Below are 23,454 nucleotides of genomic sequence, written 5' to 3'. Positions count from 1 at the left end.
TAATTGGAAAATAATTATTATAATAAAATAGAATAAAGTTGGACATGTAATCGACAAAAAAATAAAAAATAAAAATTAAAAAATTATATTATATATATATATATATATATAAACTTGGTGGTATATGATATCTGAATTCTTGCAGATTCCTATATAAAGCGAAGTCCCTTTGTGTTCACTGATTCACAAACTCTCTCTGTTTCTCTCTGTACAGAGAAAAGAAGAAGAAGAAGAAGAAGAAGAAAGATGAGCTCTGTGAGTTTCGCGAATCCTTTGATTCAGAGCAACTTTGTTTTCAACAATTCTCAGAAATTCAATCCAAAATCCTTTTCTTTTCTTCATCCATGGAACCCCTTGTCGTCTTTTTCCTCCAAATCCATTCAAAAACCTTCCTTTAACCTCCGCATATCGGCGGCGCAAACCAGAGTAGAAACAGAGCTCCGCCCGGTTGTTGAACAAAATGACCAAAAAGGGGTCTTCAGTTTCAAAGACTACATGGTGCAGAAGGCTAATTTGGTAAATCAAGCTTTGAACGACGCCGTTTCCCTGCGGGACCCACTGAAGATTCACGAGGCCATGCGTTACTCTCTCCTCGCCGGCGGGAAGCGTGTACGGCCAGTGCTCTGTCTCGCTGCCTGCGAGCTCGTCGGTGGTTCTGACTCTGCCGCTATGCCAGCCGCTTGCGCCACTGAAATGATCCACACCATGTCTTTAATCCACGATGATCTTCCATGCATGGACAACGACGACCTCCGGCGTGGAAAGCCGACGAGCCACCGTATGTTTGGTGAGGATATAGCCATCCTCGCCGGTGACGCTCTTTTAGCCTTCGCATTTGAGCACATCGCAGTGGCGACAGAGGCGGGGGTATCGCCGGAGAGAGTGGTCCAAGCAATTGGAGAATTGGCAAAAGCCACCGGAACATCAGGGTTAGTCGCCGGGCAAGTGGTGGACATAGACTCCGAAGGGTCTAACGACGTCGGATTAGAACTCCTCGAGTACATCCACGTACACAAAACGGCAGCGCTTCTGGAAGCCGCCGCCGTCATGGGAGCAATCCTAGGCGGCGGAAGCAACACCGAAGTGGAGAAGGTGAGGAAATTCGCCCGACAGATCGGATTACTGTTCCAAGTGGTAGACGACATTCTAGATGTAACAAAGTCGTCGGAGGAATTGGGGAAGACGGCCGGAAAAGACCTGGCGGCGGACAAAGCGACGTATCCAAAATTACTCGGAATCGAAAAATCAAAGGAATTTGCAGAGACGCTAAAGAGAGAAGCCGGAGAAGCGCTGGCCGGATTTGATCCGGCGAAGGCGGAGCCGTTAATTGCCCTGTCGAATTACATAGCCTATAGGCAAAATTGAGGGGTTGAAAAAGAACAGATCTTTTAACACAGAGTGTTGCAAAAACGAGGTGGATTTGTCGTTTAGCGTGTCTTGTTTTAGAGACGAAAAAAAAAATATTGTGAATTAATGTTTGTTTTCTTCTCAACCTTTATTGTTTTCTTTTCATCAATGTCAATGTCTCAAATTTCCCTTTCTCCCCTCACATTCTTATACTATATTATATTAAAATTTGATGGGTATATTCGTAATATTACATTCAATAAGGTTACGCCCCATAAACGTAACCAAATTCACTCCGTGCTAGCTTAACCAGCTAGAAATGTATAGACACAGGTCCAGTCTCAAGTCTCAAATATATGTGCAATTGAATTTTAAACAAATTTAAGCTAAAAATTGATTTAAATAATATTTAATTTTAAATGGTCTTTTTAAGGCATTACTCAAATGAAAATTTAAGGGTTTACATTAATTTTTTTTTTAATAATAATGATATTTTTTTAATTTTTATTTATTTATTTTATGTTAGAGATATTATTTGGAAAATGCTACCATAAAAGTTATTTTTATTCTATGTCTTCCATTCCATAAATTTCAGCCTTGTATTTAAATTTGATTGGTTAATAAGTGCTTTACAGGACACTTACCATTAAAGAAAAATAGATACAGTGAATAATTTTGTGCTAATAATTATAATTATTATTTTTTTTAAATGGAATCTTTTTTCTTTTTTTATTATGAAAAAATTAATTGGAAATTGGAATTTTCATTTAGAGGAAGTTGTTAAATGCCTTACCAAGTAAATGGATTGATTTTTTTTTTTTTTTTTTTTTTTTAATGTTTTTTTCCCTAAGGAGGGAGCCAACCACAAGGTGGGACATGTCATGCATGCACGTGATGTATGTGTGATCGAACAAGCTTAAAATTTGTACAAGTTGTGTTCGGTTGGTGAAGGCAAACCTCGCCGAAAGTTCGATAAATCCACAAAGTCGGACAAAAAATGTGAATGAGATTTGAATTTTCCTTTAATGCTTGTTGTGAACGTGTCAAAATCACAACGTCGCACGGTTGAAAAAGTACGACTGTGACACCAAACAAGACATCAATTTGTGTTTCTCTAATTCAATCTGAATCCTGTTCATATTTAATCTAATTCAATGAGGAAAACGTATAAAAACCTAAAGGGTTTTTATGTAAATAACTACATTCAATCTAGAGAAGGTAACTTTTGTAATTTTCTAAACTCTTGCTACACTATAATTAGTTCCGTTAACTTACGTATCAAAATTGGTGTGACAAATATTATATCAACGTGAGATTTCTTCTCCTTTTACATGTCACGTTCTCCCCTTTCCCCTCTGTGCTTATTCAAATTACTGTTATTATTACAAGAAAGTCGGATGCAATTTTCACGTTTAGATTTTGACAACAATAGTCGGTGTTATTTGCGGAACGAAGAAAGTTGGCTTGCAAAATTTGCACATGAACTTCGAGTATGAAAAATGTCGCCAACATTCCTATGATTCTCCCTCCACTCATAAGGTCACATTAATGTTACTCGGTGAACCAGTGGTTTGAAAACAAATTTAGATTCAAAGTCTAATTAAAATTGAGTTCGTTCATTACGTCTAAATTTACCTATAATATATATGTTTTAGCTTGCGAGGATTCGGGTTTTTTTTATTGAATTTAATTTTTTTATTTATTTTAGTTTTCCAATTAAAAAACAATTTAGTTCTTAAAAGTAAAATATTGTGAAAATTTAATGATTAAAATAGAATAATTAAGATTGTTGTAAACACTAAAAAAAGGATATAAATGATGAATACATAATAATATTTAAAAACTGAAAAGCAGCGTAACAAAAAAGCTCAAGAAAAATTCGGGAATTCTGTGCGACAGTCCAATCGAAGGCAACATTTATATGTTGACCGTAGGGCTCAGCCACGCTCGCCAGACCGCTAGCTCGCCTGCCCTCAGACCCTCTCCGTTCCTTCTTCCTTCTCAGACCTAAATTCCCTCTCCTCTCCTTCCCTCTATATTGCTACGACTTACAGGTTTGCTTCTTAAGAATCCTTTTTCCCTCTCGATTTCTCGTTTACTGCAATTTTTTTTCATGCGTTTTACTTCTTCCTCATCAGGTTCTTTCTTACGATCTTTTACGGCATTATTTGTTTATTCAATTCTTTGCTGTTGGTTTGGTTTTGGGAACCTAGGCTGTGGATTGCTCGATAGTGATTAGAAACGTAATTCAAATTTAATTACTCGCGAAATCGCATTGGAAGTATGGTGGCTTTGATTTGTACCACTTTTGTTTTTCGTTTTTTAAATCGGGATTTGGATATGATTATTTGTTTGGGATGATTTTTAGTGTTGGGACTGTGCATTATGTGAACAGTTTCTTCCATGCGAATGTTTTGTTCGTTGGCTTTGTAGTCTGAATTTCTAAGTGGTGTTCTTTCTAGAGAGGAATTGGAGGATCTGAACCTTATCGTTTGCGTTTTTTGTTTGCCATGGAGACGTAGCTTAGCTTTTTGTTGTTAATTTGGAATTGGCATTCTGTTGGATCTCAGTCACGAGTCCATGATGTTGTTATTTTCTTGAAGAGATTTTGTTGCATCCCCTGCTTCGAGAGAGATGTACATTGCCCTCACAGGCTGTTCTCTAAGTTGTGTTATTTATTTATTTATTTATTTATTGGAGAGGATTGGAAGGGTTTTTCAAGATATGAAGGGGTTTCTGATGGAGGTTTGGAGTGCGATTTATTTGTCTGTCTCTGATTGGATTTCTTATAATTAGTTGTTAGTAAATTTTCTCTCTCTCTCTCTCTCTCTCTCTCTTACAACATGCAGCTGGGGCTTCTTTTTTTTAGGTGCTACTATGGTATTGCTAACCTATTCTTCGGTGGTCTGACCTTGCTTTTTCGTTGTTATATTCTTGCTAATGAACGCTGGTTTCTTATCCTGGAAGGGAGGAAGGTTTTTGAAAGAACACAATATATTCATGGGGTGTAATTGTTGCATATTCTGCTGCAGGAGATATGATTAAGCTGTTTAAAGTCAAGGAGAAGCAGAGAGAACTTGCTGAAAATGCTAGTAATGGGGTACCTATAAAGAAGCAAAGTGCTGGAGAACTACGTCTTCACAAAGGTTTGGCTATGAACAGAGTTTATTTGGTTCTTTATATTCCATTGAGAAGCAATGAGGTGATAGTTTTGATCCCATTAGAGATGATGGTTTTCTTTGGAACTATATCAAATTTGTTTTGTTTACATCGATAATAGATTTTGAGTTGCAACTTTGAAGCTTCTTTTCTGTGGATTGGGTGTAGGAATGCGTGTTAGCTGTGGTTTAATATTGCAAACTTTTAGCATTTTTTTTTTTTGAAAACCTAAATTTTGATGAAGTAGCTTGAGATTTCATGTATAAATAAGAAGTCTTATATTCAAAGACCATATTTCCCAATGTGCGTTCTATGCACTTATGATAGTATATGATTATTTGAGGTTGTTCTGAGATGCATGAATGTCCTGAGTTTATATAAAGATGGATGGTCAGCGTGTATTTTTTAAGTTTTTGGTAATTTGCTCGGTGCCCCGGCCTACCAGTTAACTGGTATGTTTTAGTGTGTGGATTTCCATGTACTACCCTCCAACTGGGAATTATGTCTGTCAATTTGGTTGCTCATAGTCACATTTTTGTCACTTTCTGCTAGACTACACTTTTATGGAACCTGGAAAATCATGTGGATGCCTGCAAGGCTAGGTGAACCTGCCAGGGTTCAGTACATTGGAAGAAAATTAAGTGAGAGGATGTGTCCTCGTGGGAAGTTACTCATGAAAACTTTTGAGATGCATGGTGCATGAGAATGCCAAGAATTAATAACTTTGCTTGATGTCTGATGATATGGGGAGTGAAAACCCAAAACGACCTTTTCAGTATATAAAAGTTGGTGGTAGCATTAGAAGTTAATTTTGGTTTCTTCCACTAATTTAACCACGAATGATTCTTTCGAACAGTCTCAGTTCAATTGAGTAGCTGATATTAAATTGTTCGACTTAAGTGAGACTGTAAATTTTGCTAATGTTGTGAAAAAAAAGTGTCCCATCCTAAGATGTCATCTGTTTCTTAAATGTCAATGAAGATTATGATCATATATCAGTCTTGTCACATTCAGAAGCGATGGGGGCATTAATGCCCAAAAGAACCTGGATAGTTAAAATTCATGCATTAGAAGCTTGGAGTGACCTATTATTTATTTATTTATTTTAATATTTATTATATAACCTATGACTTATGTTGAGAGGGATGTCCAAATTTCACTGCCTTTGTTATTTACTCGTGGGTTCTTTATTTAGATGATTTCTCCAATTGCATTTGAGACAAGTCACACTCCAGCATATGGCACTGGAAGTCTGTTTATTCAGTTGGAGTTGTTTTTCAACTATTTTTTTTACTTGTATGCCTATTTGAGAGGGATATACCTTGTCGGTTAGTTATTGTTGGTGCCTGATCTGTTGCAGATATTAGTGAGCTGAATCTACCAAAATCATGTAACATAACCTTTCCCAATGGCAAGGATGACCTGATGAACTTTGAAGTGTCAATACGACCAGATGAGGGATATTATTTGTAAGAATTCTCTTTTCTCCAAGATTCATACTCAAGCAATCTGCAATCTTTTTAGCTTAAACTGTTGCCTGCTAGTTGAGGATATTTTCCTCTTTTTGTTAATTTCTTTCAGTCTAGATGTTAACTCCAAACCAGAAATTGAAATGGAAACTAACACAAAATACTCTTGATATATGGAAAGAGAGTGGGAAGTTTCCGATGCACTTCAGGAGCCTTGTACTCTCCCACAAACTAATTCTAGAAAACTGCTCATCCCAAATTCTCTTCCTCCCATCTGCTTATGCCTTCCACTAACCAACTCCAAATATGCTTTCCTGCCTTCTTAATATCTTAATAGCATTCTTAATATTTACTTGCCAATATTCCTAACTGCTTGCTTTTCTCTATATTACAGAGGAGGCACATTTTTGTTCTCCTTTACAGTTTCCCCCATCTATCCGCATGAAGCCCCGAAGGTCAAGTGCAGGACAAAGGTAAACCTGGATGGCTCCTTACCCTTAGCATTTGATCCTTTCTGATATAAATGATTTTTTTTTTGTATATACTAACTTGTACTTTATGCAGGTCTACCATCCAAACATCGACTTGGAAGGAAACGTCTGCCTCAACATCTTACGAGAAGATTGGAAACCTGTTCTCAATATTAACACTGTTATTTATGGACTCTACCATCTGTTCACGGTATAAATAAGCTTCATTAGTAAAATGCTTCAGTTTTGGGAACATTTAAAAGTCTTAAGTTGTCTTCTTACCCTGTTTTTTAATTTCCAACCAGGAACCAAACGATGAGGATCCTCTGAATCATGATGCTGCTGCAGTTTTAAGAGACAATCCGAAGTTATTCGAATCTAATGTGAGAAGGGCTATGGCTGGGGGTTACGTGGGGCCAACCTTTTTCCCACGCTGTATGTAACTCACTCATAATCCTTCCTTCTTGTTCAACTTTTCACTGCCCTGTATGTAGCTAGATTCTGTCTCTCCGTACATTAAGTGCTCATTTAGAGATAATATCACCCACGGTTGTGTTAGTCCAATGGATGGAGTTAGTGATGTTAATGTGTAACACTTCTAAATTGTTAATTAACATGGTTACATTTTGTCCCTTCTTATGGTACACTATTTTGGATGGAAGCCAAAGGCATGCCATGACGGAGGGCAGGCAAGTGTTCGAAGACTGATTTTGTAGAAACTTCCAAATTTGTCTCTCATCCCTATGCCTCGGCCTACTACTGCTTGTGTTTCAGAAGGAACATGCAAGTGGTGAATGCTGAGGTAATCAAAGTTCCTTGTGTGTCCTCCTTGAATGCTTTGGAAGTTGGATCCTATGGTAGAAATCTTGAATGCTTTGGAAAATAAGCTCCCCATCATTTCTCTAATTTTTCTTAGACTTTGAAGATTTTAGTGAAGAACATAATGTCACTTGATCATTTGAGTTTGAGTTGAAGAAGTATTTGTTTTGAAACATTCCAATTTATTTGTTTTGGACCCAAATTTGAGGGTTCTGAATGTCGGTACAAGCGGCGCTCTTATTCTGCCCCTCCACCGCCACCCCTCTGGCGTTACATGCAACAGATTCTTCCCTCTTCTTACCCCTTTTACTTCATAAATGTTAGTAAAATATTACCATTTTTATCTTAAATTTTCAACTTTTACCATTTTTTTTAATTGAAGTGTCATTCAAAAAATGTTTTATAATTATAAAACATATAAAGAAAGCATTAAAACTCTTTTTTATATGCTTACCACATATGGTTTGCATTGGAGATGATGTGTGATATGGGCATGCAAATTTGTGATCTCACAATGTATCTCACTCATATTGGGTTCACATCACATTCTTTTGTTTTCTGTAAATATTGATATATTTCACCATACGAAATGCTGATTTATATGATATGAACCAAGACATCAATCATATAATATAAATTTCGAGGAAGATGTGAATAAAATGTTATTCAAATTATCACAAAATATTGCAATTTATGACACGTTACAATAGAATCAAACTTCATTTATTTTTAAATTCTTATAATTTAAGGTGTGATAATATAAAGCTAGAATATTTTTTTAATATATTATAAGACTTTTATTTACTTAACATAGTAACTCATTATGGTCCTAAAATATAAAAGTTACCACTTTTATAATAACTCAAAGGTTCGAGAATTTCACTATATATTTAAAATCATTCAAATTTAAGACATATAATTAAAATATGAGACAAATGATCTAATTTTTCGTTGAAGAGTCGTTCATTTGAGGTATTAATTTTTATTTTTTTTTATTTTTTTTTTTGGGATAGGTTGCGTGTGTCGTCACGTGACTGAAAGTGAAACCCCAAAAAGCCGCCACGAACAGTCCTCCTATTCCTCCTCCTCTTCAATCCCTCCACTGCACATTCTTTCAAGCCCACACCTCTCCCATGGCGGCGCCGGCATGTTCTCTTCACTGCCAGTTGCGATCCTCCTTGCATGACGTCCAGACCAGCTTACCGCCCGCGTCCGTTTCAGTTCCTAAACTAAAGTCCGCCGAGAGCCCAAAGATCGTTCTACAGCCTCGCTTATGCACTCTCAGATCCTTCGGATCGGATCCGATTGTTCCTATCAAAGCTAAGAGAGTAGGCGACGACGACGCCGACGTTTCTCCGTTCTTCGCGACTCTGTCCAAGTACATAAAGACCTCGAAGGACAGCCATGAATTCGAAATCATCTCCGGTCGCCTCGCCATGGTGAGTTCTAGGTTTCATATTGAAATGAAAATTCGTTTTCGTATACATCAAAATCAGGTTTAGAAATCAACAATTAGGAACTGAAATAACCTCTTACTGATTCCCGCTGTGAATAGTTTTAAATCAAATTAAATATCACGAACTTCATCAATCACCTTCTGAAACATCACAAATTACGATACCTAAAATTATCGCCGCAAGGAAATCTCAGAATCAAATTAATTTTCAGATTGTGTTTGCGGCGACCGTAACAATGGAGGTGTCGACGGGAAATTCAGTGTTCAGAAAGATGGATTTGGAAGGTATTGAGGAAGCAGCAGGAATCTGTTTGGGCGCTGTCATTATGGCGGCCATTTTCGCTTTCTCCTCCAACGCCCGAAACAGAGTAGGTCGAATCTTCAGCATCGGCTGCAACACCTTCATCGATTCGCTTATTGACCAGATCGTGGACGGCCTTTTCTACGAAATCAATCCCGGCGACTGGTCCGATGACATTTGAAATCTCCGCCCAAATCAGAGGTATGAAGCATGTATATATAAATTCAATGTATAACTTGTTTAAACAATTTGTATGATTGAAGCGTGACTTGATTACATAAAAATTGATCAATATAACACACATAATATACTATATTATACTTTATGAATCTTATTATACTAGTTGAACAAATTCACTTAAGTCGAGTATTGGACGATGAAAGTGCTAATTTAGGGAATGACCGTCGGTTTATAAACAAAGACATGTGTTTATAAACAAAAAAAATATTCTCTCCATTGTTACGAGGCTTTTTGGGAAGCCCAAAGCAAAGCTATGAGAGCTTATGGGACAATATCGACAATATCATATCCTTGTGGAGACTTGTGATTCCTAACATGGTATCAGAGTCATGCCCTATACTTAGTCGTGCCAATAAGTTGGTTAATTCTCAAACTCCAAAGGAGTCGAGCCTCGATCAAGGGGAGGCTTCAAAAAGAAAAAGGAGTCAAGTCTCCTCGAAGGTACAAAAGCCGTCAAATTTGACTAAGACTCCAGAGGAGTCCTCGATTAAGGGGAGACGTGCTTTGCTCCCATGGTTCTATAAACAAAGAATACTATCTCCATTGGTATGAAGTCTTTTTGGTATGCAGAAAGGTGAACATCCTTTAAAATAGAAGTGATTTTTTAATTCGTTCAAACATTCTTGGATATTTTTTAAATAATTTTGTAGTTGACTAAAAATATGATCCTCCCCCCAAAAATATCTTAGATGTTCATTATTTTAGTGGGAAATAAGGGTGTGGAGAGAGAAAAAAATCCTCGTCCCTGTCCCCACTCTGTTTGCTAATTTGTATATTTTTATTTATATGTTTGTAATTATTTCTTTTATTATTATGATTATTATATATCGACTTAGATGATTTGATATGCTTTAATTACATAATTGTATATTTGTATATATAATTAGATAATTTGATTTATAATATTATTTTATTTCTATTAGGAGATTCGATAAAGTTTTATCTTTAACCCGGAATTTTTCTTCATAAATTAGCTGCATAGATAAAGATGTTTGGATAATTTTTAACTATTAAATTTTAAGGAACTCAAAACAATTTATTTTATTTAATTGATTAACAAAAAGAAAAAAATAATCTCTCTCTCATGCCCATAAAATTTAAATTAAAGTATAATTGGGATGAGTCGGGGAGCCCAAAACAAAGCCACTAGAGCTTATGCTCAAAGTGGACAAAACAAAGCCACTAGAGGTTATGCTCAAAGTGGACAATTTATGCTCAAAGTGGACAATATCATACCATTGTGGAGGGTCATGTTCGTCTAATATGGTATCAAAGTCATGCCTTAAACTTAGTCATGCCAATAGAATCCTCAAATGTCGAACAAAGGATTCCAAAAGAAAAGGAGTCGAGGCTCCTCGAAGACATAGTCAATAATGACTAAGACTCCAAAAGAAAAGGAGTCGAGCCTCGATTAAGGGGAGGTGTTGGTGGATGAAAGTCCCACATCGACTAATTTAGAGAATGATCATGAGTTTATTATCAAAGAATACTATCTCAATTAGGATGAGACCTTTTGAAGAAGCCCAAAACAAAGCGATGAGAACTTATTATCAAAGTGGACAATATCATACCATTGTGGAGGGTCGTGTTTCTCTAACAAGAGGTTCAAGCCGTTATACCTCTTCGTGTACGAATACATGTATATAATTTTATGTTTTTTTTTTTTTTTTTTTTGCTACTTTGAATTTTTTTTAGGAAAGTAATATTTTTATTTTGTTAATTTTAAGTTGATTTTAAATAAAATGAAGAGAACTTAGTTATGACTTTTTAAACTATGTAAATATTAATATTAGTTTATGATTTTAATTGATTGAACCAACATAAAATTATTTTTTACCTTAAGAGTTGAGGAAAATGAGAAATTCTAATCAATGTTGCAATGAAATTTAAGATAAAATATTTTCAATTCCTATACGCTACACTCACATATTACTTCAATAACGCTTGAAATAAGAAAAATCTAACATGGTAGTCAAACTCCATAAAAAATTAAAATGCATAAATTTGATTTTATTTAAAATGCACACATATCAAAATGAAATATAAATTAAAACTTGAAAAGTTGCCTTTTTATTTCAAATGCAGTGGACTATAAATATCATACATTATATCCCAGAAATTAAGAATAAAGAAGATTTTATTTGTCTCAAAATTTTGATAGATACACTTCAAACACCGACGACGTTCCATTCCAAGTGGTTGTTCATACCTGATGATCCCATGTTATACAATTGGCAAGAGTAGAAGCAATGCCATTCCATGCTTCTTTAAGAAGAGAGGAGGCTTTAAACACCGGATGATGATCTGCAGTAGTCTTAACTTGTACAATAACCATCTTCCAGATCCACAAAGTGCTGGATTTGTACAAGCGCCTGCGAAGGAGGAAAAATAATTTAATTCAAAACAAATTGGATCGTTTGTTTAATCATCATGCATAACAGGAACAATGATAAATGAGGAGGCAGAAGGAGAGGGACCTCTATAGCAATATCTTCAGGGGTCAGATTGCATACATCTGACAAACCCAGTTTGGCTGCAAGACCTGCAATGTTAACAAAAACCTGTGCTTAAACAGAAGAAGATATAGAAATAACAAACATTCATTGTAACTTGAGAATGAATGGAACAGAAAATCATGTTATTAACTTTCTACTACTCTCTTTTTTTCTAGACAGACAGAGGAATATGAAGATGTTCTTATTTCGTTCATACTTCCTAAACAAACTTTGACATTGGCGTTGGTATATGCATCACCCCTCTCCTCCAGAAGAATTGACAATCGTTTGAAAGCCTGAGTGAGAATCAGAAGATTAAAAGATGTATTAGGGTCAAGCATCACAACTAAATAAGTAAAAACATTGACTGGATGATTGGACCTTTGTGTAGCCATTGCCCGACTCATTATGCAAGAGGGGGCGTGAGTCGGTACCTACTGCAGCAATTCTTTTTGCCAAGGCTTCCAATGGCACGTCCAGCCAGATGCTAATCCCGTTTTGCATATATTTCCTACAATTGAATAGGACGAACCTCACTAAACAACAAATGACCAACATAACAATTAGAAACCGTCATGTGTCCAAACTATTTACCAGTTAATAGGCCGAACAACAATACCTCCACCAGTGGAAATCACAAACCCGTGCATCGATGATAGTTTTCTCAATACCTCAGTCTAACAGGAAAATCACTGTCACTAATTTGGATCTGCCATAATAGCTCAGAGTTGCAAAACATTTTCTTAGCTGCTTGAAAGCATAGCAGCTAGACGAGAGGAAAAAGACAGCAGAAGTTACTAGGGGATGATAGCAAGAATGGCTGAGAACCATCCTATTTGAGAAAAACGGCATAGTTTTCAAAACTTTGTCAAAATATCAATCCATCGATGATTGATAGTTCCACGACTAGTTCAGCAAATCAACAATCAAACTTTAAATAAATCAATTAATAGGGAGGGGTGTCAGTGGGGTGGGTTCAGGAGCTTAATTCAAAGACATTTTTCACCCAAAACAAAAGCTCAGGTAACAAAATTTGTCCAACCTAAACAACCTTGAATTAAGTAATGGACAAAACTCAACCGAGCCTAACCATGTTATATGGGTTGGTTGAGACCATTCAAATCATCGATAGTTAAACTTTGAAGAAAAAGTAATTAAGATCTTTAACTCTATTTCCATGCCTTAAATTATAAATAGTTGTTCATTATATTATTTTACCTTATTATACGAAAAACAATTTTCTTTCATTTGGTTCAATCCAAACTACTAAGTTTAATACTTATTAACTACCCCAGGGGTTCAACCTATGTGTAGTCAAACCAATCTACACAAGTTTTTAACTCAACCTAACAGAAAAATTCATCAGGCTTTTGGACATTCCTAAACCCCACTATTACTAAGAAATCCAGATTCCTTCCCATTCCTATAAAAGAGGAAGCAGGGAAATCACATGCAGACATTTTCCTCTTCTAGCATCTTAAGAATTTAAAATATGCTCATTTCAATGAAAATTATCTACAAAGCACTGTACTTCCCACATTACATTCAATTCATAAAAACCTCAAATACAGTAGAGAGTAATAACCACCTACTTCACGGATGGAAAGAACAGTCAAATGGCATCCATCATCACTAACCTCCTTGTCTCTGAAAAAGTCCTCGCCATAAAGCTTAAAAATTTCAGCCACTGAAGTTCCACCAACTTCTTGCTCCACCAATGTATCACTGGAGCATCCAGATATGTAATGCATAATTAATATGAAAGCAAATCACTCACAAGAAACTTTCAATAACATATTTGTGTTCAAGACGGAGACAAATTATAAATGCCATAATTTTCTATCAGAAAGAATAGTAAAAATTCATCTATTGGATGTTAATGCAAATCCAATTTATTGCATCAGGAGCTGCAACTCTTCACTAAATTCATTCAACTACAATATCCTCAATATCACTTAAGTACTGTTCTTCCAGCCCAGTTCAGCTTCGTAATAGACCTTGGATGCGGGAAAAGAGAAGTGACAGTGAGGAAATTGGGCAATAATTTTTCTTCCAATATAATCATCATTTCCTTGTTTATTAAACTTCAAACCGGAGTACAAGTACTTTGCTAGTTAGCAATTAAATAACAACCTGTCAGAAAATGCGTAACTCAATTCTTTTGCTAAAATCTTGCCTATGGTTGTCTTTCCACTGCCCATCATTCCTGCAAATGAGCACTTCGATAGATTTAGTATCCAAGCAGAATAATTGCCAATTACAAAGTGTAAATAAGAAAAGACACTAACCGACTAGATATATGCATTTTCCATTTAGATGGGGCTGGACCTCTTGTGACTTATTCTGCAATATTTCCAAATTCTAGTTAGATAAACTTTAAGAGTTGCACATTTGAAGGTTCAAATTGCACCAGTTATCGTCCAAAAGCTATTTAAGGAAGGGGGAGAAGAGTATATTCGATGAATCAGAAAGAAAAGCACATATCCCACGTCACCCCAACTCTACTTGAGATTTAAGTAAATATAACAAACAAGAATTCTGCTTGACCTTTAAAAGTAGGTCTTTGTCAAAAGGATGAAAATTTTCAGTTTCCAATGCCAAACCTACAAAAGGAATATTGGAAAGCAATAAGTCAAAATCAATTGGTTACCTTCCTTGCTTGCTGTAGACAAGCAAGAGGAAGACAATACGATACAGATTTTTCATCATTCATGACAACAATGAAATAACAAAATAAAAGGCATGTCTTTCTAATGACAACAAAGTCACTAATGGTATCTATCTACAAGATGATGTAAAAGAAATGTGGATCTATTCTGCGTAGCACTTCTCCTTCAAAGATTTGAAGGGTTCAGATGCTCGAAAGTCCGACAGAAGAACATCTAAATAAAGTACTTACTCGCTGAGAGACCGGTTATAATAACAGGGAGGATCGATCAATTGCTGAGATGCATTTTTCAAGGATTTTATACACCAAGTGTGAGACCATTTTATACATTATCCATTTAATCACCTAAAAAATCACTACAGCAATTTTCATTTCTTTGAAATGAGTATCATTTTCTTTTATTCTTGTTCCTTTTGTTTACTTAGAATAAAAGGTCGTTCTTAATTCATTGGCCAAAACAAGATGTTGAGGTTTTCAGAATGCAAAAGGTTCCGTTGAAATTAACAGAAACAACTCCACAAATCATTTGGCCGTAGACGTAGCATAAGACTGCTTTTATACTATGTAGTTCATGCTTTTCATAATGTTTTATTATTAATAGAAATGCAAAATTAAACTAGGACAGAAAATGGACGCAGAGGAATTTACCAAAAACTCTTTTTAGAATCCAAATAACTGTACCTTCTCGTAAGGAAACAAAAAAACAAAATCCAAATATTAGATTTGAAGTTCTGACTACAAATCAAGCTCAGCCATGAAAAACAATAGAAGCATATATTATAGATTCAGTTCCGATCACCAAGTCAATAATAGTAAATGAGAATACAACTCAGAAAATATTTAAACGAATTAACGAAAGAAAGAAACGAGGAAAAATGACAAAGAAAAACGCACATTTCTAATCACGGTGGAAGTTCAATATCTTGTATTACCTGAAATATTCTCACGATAGCAGGAGGCCCCAACAGAGATCGTCCTGCATCGATTCGAAAGTCTCAAAGGTTGCTGAAAAGCTGAAACCACTGGTGGCAGCTTCTGCTGTTTAGAAATTGGGAGAAGAAATCGGACCGAACCACTCGGTTTCCTCACAAACATTCCGGAATCAATCCGGATTGATAAATTCTGCAGATGTCCTACGTTGACCTCCATAGTCGCTGCCAAAATTCCCTCAGTTTCTCAGCCAACTGGATTAGATAACCGCACACGACCTAAAGTTTCAATTGAACATTAATCACTCAAGAGAATTAGATTTAAAAGAGTGAAAGTGAATAAAAAACTGAAAATAATTATCAGAAACAAACTATAAAAATTCAAATCAACGCCAAGTAGCATTACAGAAACATCAAACCGTAAGAAAGCTCGAAAAATAACCAGGAAAACGGTTCAAACTCTTTCAGAAGGAACAAAGCTTACAGACAGAGTAGAGCTTCAACGATCAAACTCAAGAATCTTGCAACTACAAACCAGTAAAAAAGACCAGATGCCGTGAAATTATTTGGAAACAAATGAGAGCACAAACTCAGTGAAAGTCGCGTAGCACACCACAATCACAAAAGGCAAGCAAAACAGGATGAAGAATGTGAGAATCAAAACCAAAAGAAGGGCAAGCAGTGACAAATTTCTATGCACATGTGGTTGTGGAAGAGAGGTTTCAAGATCACCGGCACGAGTATCGAATTTGGTGCGCGCTATAACTGTTGTCGCTCCGGCTCCGCCAGAAATTCAAACAAACCGCCATAAAAAAAGTAAGAAAAAAGTGGGATGAATTATGCTCGTATTTATATTAAAATAAATAATATGTACCCTAATCCACGAAATTAAATTCTATTCTATTGCCAATTGACACCAACTTTAGTTGATTAAATATCTGTCACCACTTTTTCAAGTCAAAAATTTAATTTTAAATCTGTATTAAAAAAATATCTTATGTTTGATTCAACTTCCAATAAAAAAAAAAAATTAAATTTATAAGGTTACTATATTATTATATAATTCAACTAGTTAAATTATTATCAACTAAAAATTAAAAATAATAATAATTTGTTTAAAAAATAATTCTATTTAATATTTTCATTAGCTAGTAACGGTTTTAGCTATATTTAAGAAAATGTGAAGTTTAATCTAATAAAATGGTACATTAATCAATAATATATTTAAGTTTTTTCAAGAGAATTTTTAACTTTTTTTGAAGAAAGGAATATGTTGTTTGTTTTTTTCTTCTTTTATTTTTTTTATTTTTTTTACTGTACGGTAAATGTTTTAGAATTGACAGGGGGGTAATAATTGTCGTTTGATTTTTTCTTCTTTTTTTTTTTTTAAATTAAAATAATCGTTTTATTTTCTGAGAAGGGGATGGGGCCGGAAATTAATGGGCGTGGTTGGTAGGTCGGGGCAGTTGGCTTCTCGGGAGTAGGTTTCTGTACTTCAAAATCTAGCTTCTAATGCTTGCCACGTGTCAAAATATGAATTTTAGAATTTTATTTAATATTTTGATTTCTTGGGTGCTTTTTGAAGGTTTATTTTAATCTCTATGATTTTTACTTTATTTTTACCTTTTTAAAAAGTGACCAATTTGACTTTAATTTGTAAAATTTAATGCTAAATTTTAGGCACCATGAAAACACTTTAATACGAAATGTATTTGTATGTTTATTTCAATTTTGTTTTAAATTTTTTAATACATAAATTCTCCACGTGAATTTGAGGTAGATGGTTGAATCAAATAAACTTTCCTATCATTAATAAAATATTTTCATATTAATCACTAATAGGTTATTTGTAAATCTATCATCCATTGGAGATAGACATGCAAAATTTTATATTAGTTAATGTATTGCTATTAATAAATCAATGTTTTGTTATCATTTTTTTTTCTATTGATATTATCACTAATTCACTACTTCTAATTTATTGATAGAATTAATAGCAAATAAGCATATGAATATTATCGACAGGCTTCGGTCGTAGAGAGGTCTACGCAAATAGACCTCAATTGTTATAGATTTATCACTAATAGATTTAGTCACTAAAAAAAACTTACAACATTGAAATATGTTCATATGATATACATTGTGTCCTATCTATCATTAATTTGGTTTATGGTTTTATATTTTTATCCTAATTGACTCCTAGATACTATTAACAAAAGGACCAGTTCATTACCTCTCTATTATGTCCAAATAATATATGCCCTATGCAAAAAGATTAACACTTATTAAAGACATCAATGTCTGAGGGATTTAACCAAGCCAAAGAGCCTACGATTAAAATTTTGAAACAATAGACTAAATTGAAACACTAAAATAATAATTTGACCTAAATTCAGCTATACTCAATAGACTAAAAGGTATAACATAACTAGATTGTTGGTATATTAGGTCAAGAGAAATGTTCATCTATGAAAGAGTTGGTAGCTTCTAAAGTTTGAGCATAAAGTCTATTTGTTTGGCCCTTTTCTCAGTTATAGTTGGAAATAAAAGCTATTTTACCTACCCTTTTCCAATTACACCTACCACCACCAGGCCCCCACCACTTTTTTTTCCACTCGAGACCAACAAAGCAACTACCAAAAACAGCAATGTCAATTCTGTTTCTTTGTCATTTTATCTCTACTTTTTTAATTTTACAGCAGCTTTTTCATGAAGTAGTACCAACAAAATTCATTTGAGAAGCAAAAACAAGGGAAGTAATGAGAAGTAATGAGAAGAAACATTATCATTGTGACTAGATAACTTTTATGTTGAGGACGGTTGAGAGTGAGTCACACATTGACTAATTTAAGAAATGATCATGGGTTTATAAGTGAAGAAATACATCCTGTATGAGGCGTTTTGGGGAAGCCCAAAACAAAGCTATGAGAGCTTATGCTCAAAGTAGACAATATCATACCATTGTGGAGAGTCGTGATTCCTAACATAGTATCAGAACCATGCCCTAGACTTAGTCATGACAATAGAATCCCCAAATAAGTGAGGGAATAATCTCCATTAGTACGAGGCCTTTTGGAGAAGCTCAAAACAAAGTCATGAGAGCTTATGCTCAAATTGAACAATATCATACCATTATGGAGAGTCGTGATTCCTAACATTTTATTTCCCCCTCTTTTAACTATTCGAAACAAATCATCTAGCCCCAATGCATTTTACATTTCCTCCTAGTTTTTTCAACAGATTGTTTCAAGGCAGAATTAATGAAACAGAGGCAGCTACAGGCAAGAACAAAGGCATCAAACAAAATCCAAAAATATAATACAATTGTACAGTTTCTAAGCAGCAAGACAAATAAAGGACGATAGAGGTGTTCGTACAGAAGTAATTAGTACAATGACATTTCAACTTACAAGTGGGCCTGCTGCAAAGGTCTTCAAGACTATTTCAGGCTTTCACGCAGCAGTTGAAGTAGCTTAGAATGCTCTTTCTTGGCTGGCAAAACAACCAAAATTATTTGTACAAATCATCAAAAAATGAACACAATTTACCATACATAATAATAATAATAAAAAACAGGTCCCACTGTTAATTTGATAAGATGTTATATCTACATGAAATTGAAAAAGATGGTACACTAGTTCAAACAAGTTTGAGCCCACGTGTTGAGATTTTGGTGAGACCCCAAATCTCGAGCTAGAGGTTTGGCTCCCCAGTTTTGGGCCGGACGTTCAGTTTACAACTTTATACAACTTCAACTCCACTGAACTAGCCCAGGGTTTTTCAACTAAATACCGGGACACAGATTTCTTCATATTCATTGAAATAATATGAGAAACAACCCACTACCGAAGACCAAAAGAGGGGCTAAATTTTGAACCCATTATAATATCAACTGAGTTAGTCACTAGTTTGACTAAATATGAAAACAAATAAAGTTTAAAAAAAGCATACTTCTAACCAGGTAAAAATATCCAAATGGCCAAACCAATTAAAATCTAAAACATAATTATGATTGTGACTGATATAATAAACTAAAAATAGAATCATAGAAATATTTCATGCTACGTCTGATTAGGCAAGCCAACCAGCATCTCATCTATCCAAATTTAGAAGTTAGTTTGTACAAAGTAATTAATGTCGTATTCTGTGGACAACTGTTCTTTGTTTAATGCGAAGAAAAAGAAAACATATGAATAATGAAAGATACACATCAATGAAACATACAAAGAGTGGTCCAGAAATTATCACTATAAAACAACGCATACACTAATTACTCAACTACCCTTTATTTAGCTTTAATTGAAACTGGAAGAAAATAAGAATAAAAATCATTAGACATTGACATAAATTAGAATATGTCCTTGGTAAGGAAAATCTCTTCCCCATGTAAGAAAGAAAAGAAAACCTGTTTGGAAGTTCCTCAATATGAAATAGGATTTACTATCACAGCTTCAATCTATGAGAGATATGGCAACAAACACCAGATGAATGCACACCACTTATTCATACTAATGGGCTAGGTGCATAGAGGACCCCGCTCCCAACTTGTTTCCACAAACCTATCTTGAAGTCAATATCACTAATCACACTACCCACATAACATCTAAACGATCAACAAGAATCACGGCCCGTGACTGGTTCTTTAAGTATGCTGAATAACCTAAAATTCCGCCTTCAACTGAGCTGACTACTAATATTATGGACAAATGCATTCTGCTTCTTAAACAATTTATTTTAATCTTTCTCCAATCATCAATCGGTTTTATTGTTCTTTTTTAAATTTTATACCCTGAGACAAGGCATAGGATGTATCATTACAGACGTTGTTAACATTAGCAAAGAGTAAATGAGAAATCTCTTCCCAAAAGCTGAAGCAGGCATGAAGCATGTTTCACTTCGCCAAATAATAGCTAACCTTCTAAATAATCCAAACAATAAAACAATATAAAAAGTAGCAAGTACGTTAAGTCACTCGGATCTTTTCTTGAAATATATACATGTAACTACAAGTGTCTAGAACAATTACCTCATCTACAACATTTAGGGTAGGAGATCTGATATCCAAGGAATTTAAACTTTCATTAGCTTATTCATCATAAAATTAGATGACACTTCAGGAAAGTGTGTCTTTTGACCTTGAAACTTTTGGGCTTATATTGATATTGATTTTTCCACAATCAAGAGCTGTACCCACGAGTTAATGGATAATAGCAGGCAGCATGGACCCACAGGCACATACAACACATGTAACCCAACCCAACCCAACTGATTCTTTGGTTGACCAAACGGTATGTGTATAAGAGCATGCAAGTCACTATCAGACAAATCAAAAAATTACCAATATCAAATTTTAGGTCGGAGGAGCAATAATCTTACTGGTGAAGGATGGTGACTCTGACGATAGGAGTGATGGTTTTCAGTGGGGAAAGAGTCTGTTGTGGTTGGAGGAGCGGCTGGGGCAATGAGCTCCTCTTCATTTCCAAGACTCGCCCGGGACACGTCTCTCTTGTTTTGTTTCCTATTTTCCCTAATTTTTGAGAAATCAAGAGAGTAGTCTGGCATCTGTCCCTTCTGGTCCCAATCTCCAAACTGTGGAACTGAAAGCCAGGGAGCAGTTTTCTGCAGAAAACAAAAGTAACATATCTCGTTGAAGCCAAGAATGTCAGTTACATTTCAGATTCTTTTTTTTATATATATATATAAAAAAAAAGACAATACCAATTAAAAACTCTACAGATATTCTATTTTATAGAACAAACAGATTTATTCTCACCAAAAGCACACACCACATCAGATATTTGCAAAGTAACCTCTCACTGTCCAATTCATTCTCGACTCTCATTAGCATTCGCGAAATAACATGAGCTGAATATCGGAAATTGACCATTTTAGGATTTTCTTTTATCCGTTGCCAATTTATTATCTTATTAGAGCCAGCAAATTCCTTCTCCCAACTTTTTTATGAATCAAAATAAAGTTCGTTAGCTGTGGAGTGTAATAATTGGATAAGTTTTTCAAACTTCAAAGTCAGGACAGCAACTTTTCTAAAATTTAATTTTTCAGTCTTCGAAACATGCTAAAATATAAATAAACAAACAAAAAGTCAATAGTTGAAATAGAAGAGCAGCTGAAGAAAATTCATCGCCTAAAGCGTTGAAGTTTGGCAACCATAGGAATATAATTGCCGAGAGGATGGAAGTAAAAGTTGACAGGTTTGACTGTTTCCCAGCTTAGAAAAAGTTACTTGATTGCCTCCGCGAATTAACCATAAACGGTTAAGAAGCAAAAGCATATTGCCAAATTCTCTCGTAACAAAATACAAACGTCAAAATCCAACCAAGGTAGCGAACTAATCAAATTAATTTTCTGAATCTTATAAGCAAAGTGAGAAATTTCGACCGAAAAAAGGCTGACATAGAAGAAAAAAGGAAAATCAAATCTAAAATTTCATACAAGAAAACAAAAATATATATATGTGCACGTTCGAGATGAAATGTCAGCGATGATTACGCTGAAAAGAAACAAATAACAGAGCAACATTTCAACTCAATTCACAGTTTGACCAAACAAAAAGAATACTACTAATTACGAGATTCTGATGCTTCTACGCTTGTTTTCCTTAGGCGAGGTTGAAAACCAAAGTAACAACAATCTAACCTCTTCAAGAATCACGCTGAACTAATCAACTCAGATCAAGAAATTTATGCATTTCCTCTCTTATGCAAGCAAATAACGCAACGATCAAAACGAAACCCTAAGATTTTCTTAGCAGAAACAAACATGAACAAAAATAGAGCAAGAAGCATGAAAAAGAGAAATCACACAAGCAGCAAAGCAAAACAGAAAGAAAAACGACCTCCTTCCGATCATCCATGGTAACAACTGCAAGTCCTCACTTCACAGAACAACAAAGAACACCAGACGAGAAGAAGCTTCAAGCAGCAAGAGTTCGAGTTCGAGTTCGAGTTCTTCTTTACTCTACGGAGAGGATTGAGAATGAAAACGAAAAGCAAAAGCGAAGGCAGAGCACCCGAAAATGACACTAGAGTTGATATATTCTTCTTCTTCCGATAAAATAATAATAATAAACTAAAATTGGAAATGAAGGCTCTGTAGAGTCTTTATAGGCCTCAGAATAGACGATAATGGAGCTTTGCGTGTTGCAATATTACGATTATGCCACTACGGCACTGGTCTTGGCTGTTTCGGTGCGGCCTTCGCTGGTTCTCAAGCTTTTACAGTTGTACATCAAACCTTACACGGAATTTAAAATATATTTATATCGAGACGCTTACGTGGATTGCAATCATTGGACATGCCAAACGACGACGTTTTATTTATTTTCAAATAAAATTGGGAATTTTTATTTGATTAAATAAAATAATATATCGAGTTTTATTAAAAAAAATTAGATGGATTTTGTCTTGCCACTTCATTAACATATTTAAACTTTTAATAATATGAAATTATTGTCAATTGTTCATTATTATTTAAATTTCCCATACACATTTTAAAGTTTTTTTTTACTAAAATTATGACATTTATTTTAAAAGTGGCAAAATAGACAATTGACTTTTATTTCTCATAAAGTGATGTAATCCAAAATTTAATTCTTATGGAAATTACAATATTAGACACTATGACTTTTAATTTTCATAAAGTGATATTAAATCCTTGTCCTTCATTAAATTATTATTATGGAATAAATAAATAATATGTTTATAAATTGTATTAATTTATATATGATTCATTAAACTAAAATTAATAGTTTATTGCTGAAATAAATTATAACATTTCAATTTCTAGTAAATACAGGGAAAAAAAACTTTTGATTTTTATGCGAATTTTTAAATTAAAATATTTTTATTTTCACTCTTAGTTTAAAGGTTTTTCTTTATATTCTTTTAATTTAAAATAATTATTTATTATGATAAACAATATTTTAATAAACCTTTTAAATGTCTACATATGTGATTTCAGATTTTTTTTCTACTGTTTCGTACATATTTAAATAATAAATATTGTACTAAACAATATTTGGATAAAAATTTATCAAGCATATTAAAAATAAAATAAAATTTATAGCTTAAGGTTAAGATAA

The 23,454-nt window shown here is 34.5% G+C and overlaps 5 protein-coding genes across 9 annotated transcripts; 3 read left to right on the top strand and 2 right to left on the bottom strand.

Annotated features, from left to right (window-relative positions):
• The first annotated feature begins 128 nt into the window (after positions 1-128).
• GGPS2 (geranylgeranyl pyrophosphate synthase 2) lies at positions 129-1,541 on the top strand. Its single transcript, XM_023662383.2, has one exon. The coding sequence runs from the start codon at positions 247-249 to the stop codon at positions 1,363-1,365; it is 1,119 nt and encodes a 372-aa protein (XP_023518151.2). The 5' UTR covers positions 129-246; the 3' UTR covers positions 1,366-1,541.
• A 1,658-nt stretch (positions 1,542-3,199) lies between these two features.
• On the top strand, positions 3,200-7,439 carry LOC111780967 (NEDD8-conjugating enzyme Ubc12). 2 transcript variants are annotated; one of them, XM_023661346.2, is made up of 7 exons: positions 3,200-3,401; positions 4,380-4,493; positions 5,867-5,975; positions 6,370-6,448; positions 6,540-6,656; positions 6,751-6,880; positions 7,108-7,439. In XM_023661346.2, exons 2-7 carry the CDS (start codon positions 4,385-4,387, stop codon positions 7,122-7,124), a joined length of 561 nt encoding a protein of 186 aa, XP_023517114.1. In that variant the 5' UTR covers positions 3,200-3,401; positions 4,380-4,384; the 3' UTR covers positions 7,125-7,439. The 2 variants fall into 2 exon arrangements, with proteins under 2 accessions (XP_023517114.1, XP_023517115.1); XM_023661347.2 differs by lacking the exon at positions 7,108-7,439 and having other exon boundaries at positions 3,201-3,401; positions 6,751-7,077.
• An 885-nt stretch (positions 7,440-8,324) lies between these two features.
• Positions 8,325-9,355, top strand: LOC111781839 (stress enhanced protein 2, chloroplastic). The gene is made up of 2 exons (XM_023662552.2): positions 8,325-8,703; positions 8,933-9,355. The coding sequence occupies exons 1-2, from the start codon at positions 8,398-8,400 to the stop codon at positions 9,200-9,202; spliced, it is 576 nt and encodes a 191-aa protein (XP_023518320.2). The 5' UTR covers positions 8,325-8,397; the 3' UTR covers positions 9,203-9,355.
• Positions 9,356-11,308: 1,953 nt separating this feature from the next.
• On the bottom strand, positions 11,309-16,198 carry SK2 (shikimate kinase 2). Of its 4 annotated transcripts, none has more exons than XM_087120347.1 (11): positions 15,838-16,198; positions 15,357-15,578; positions 14,304-14,359; positions 14,045-14,099; positions 13,890-13,962; positions 13,394-13,481; positions 12,351-12,433; positions 12,138-12,267; positions 11,908-12,052; positions 11,739-11,803; positions 11,309-11,633 (listed from the first exon to the last, which is right to left on the bottom strand). In XM_087120347.1, the coding sequence occupies exons 2-11, from the start codon at positions 15,571-15,573 to the stop codon at positions 11,577-11,579; spliced, it is 969 nt and encodes a 322-aa protein (XP_086976473.1). In that variant the 5' UTR covers positions 15,574-15,578; positions 15,838-16,198; the 3' UTR covers positions 11,309-11,576. The 4 variants fall into 4 exon arrangements, with proteins under 4 accessions (XP_086976473.1, XP_086976472.1, XP_023518723.2 ...); XM_087120346.1 differs by having other exon boundaries at positions 15,357-15,632; positions 15,838-16,193; XM_023662955.2 differs by having other exon boundaries at positions 11,974-12,052; positions 15,357-15,632; positions 15,838-16,188.
• Positions 16,199-18,629: 2,431 nt separating this feature from the next.
• On the bottom strand, positions 18,630-22,423 carry LOC111781060 (uncharacterized). Its single transcript, XM_023661466.2, has 3 exons — positions 22,210-22,423; positions 20,730-20,972; positions 18,630-18,845 (listed from the first exon to the last, which is right to left on the bottom strand). Exons 1-3 carry the CDS (start codon positions 22,225-22,227, stop codon positions 18,798-18,800), a joined length of 309 nt encoding a protein of 102 aa, XP_023517234.1. The 5' UTR covers positions 22,228-22,423; the 3' UTR covers positions 18,630-18,797.
• Between the last annotated feature and the right edge of the window lie 1,031 nt (positions 22,424-23,454).

Source organism: Cucurbita pepo, chromosome 19 (assembly GCF_057944985.1).
Source record: "Cucurbita pepo subsp. pepo isolate OVF chromosome 19, ASM5794498v1, whole genome shotgun sequence".
Classification (NCBI taxonomy): domain Eukaryota; kingdom Viridiplantae; phylum Streptophyta; class Magnoliopsida; order Cucurbitales; family Cucurbitaceae; genus Cucurbita; species Cucurbita pepo.
Note: the sequence above shows the minus strand (reverse complement) of the source record. Positions and strands in the feature narration are given on the sequence as shown.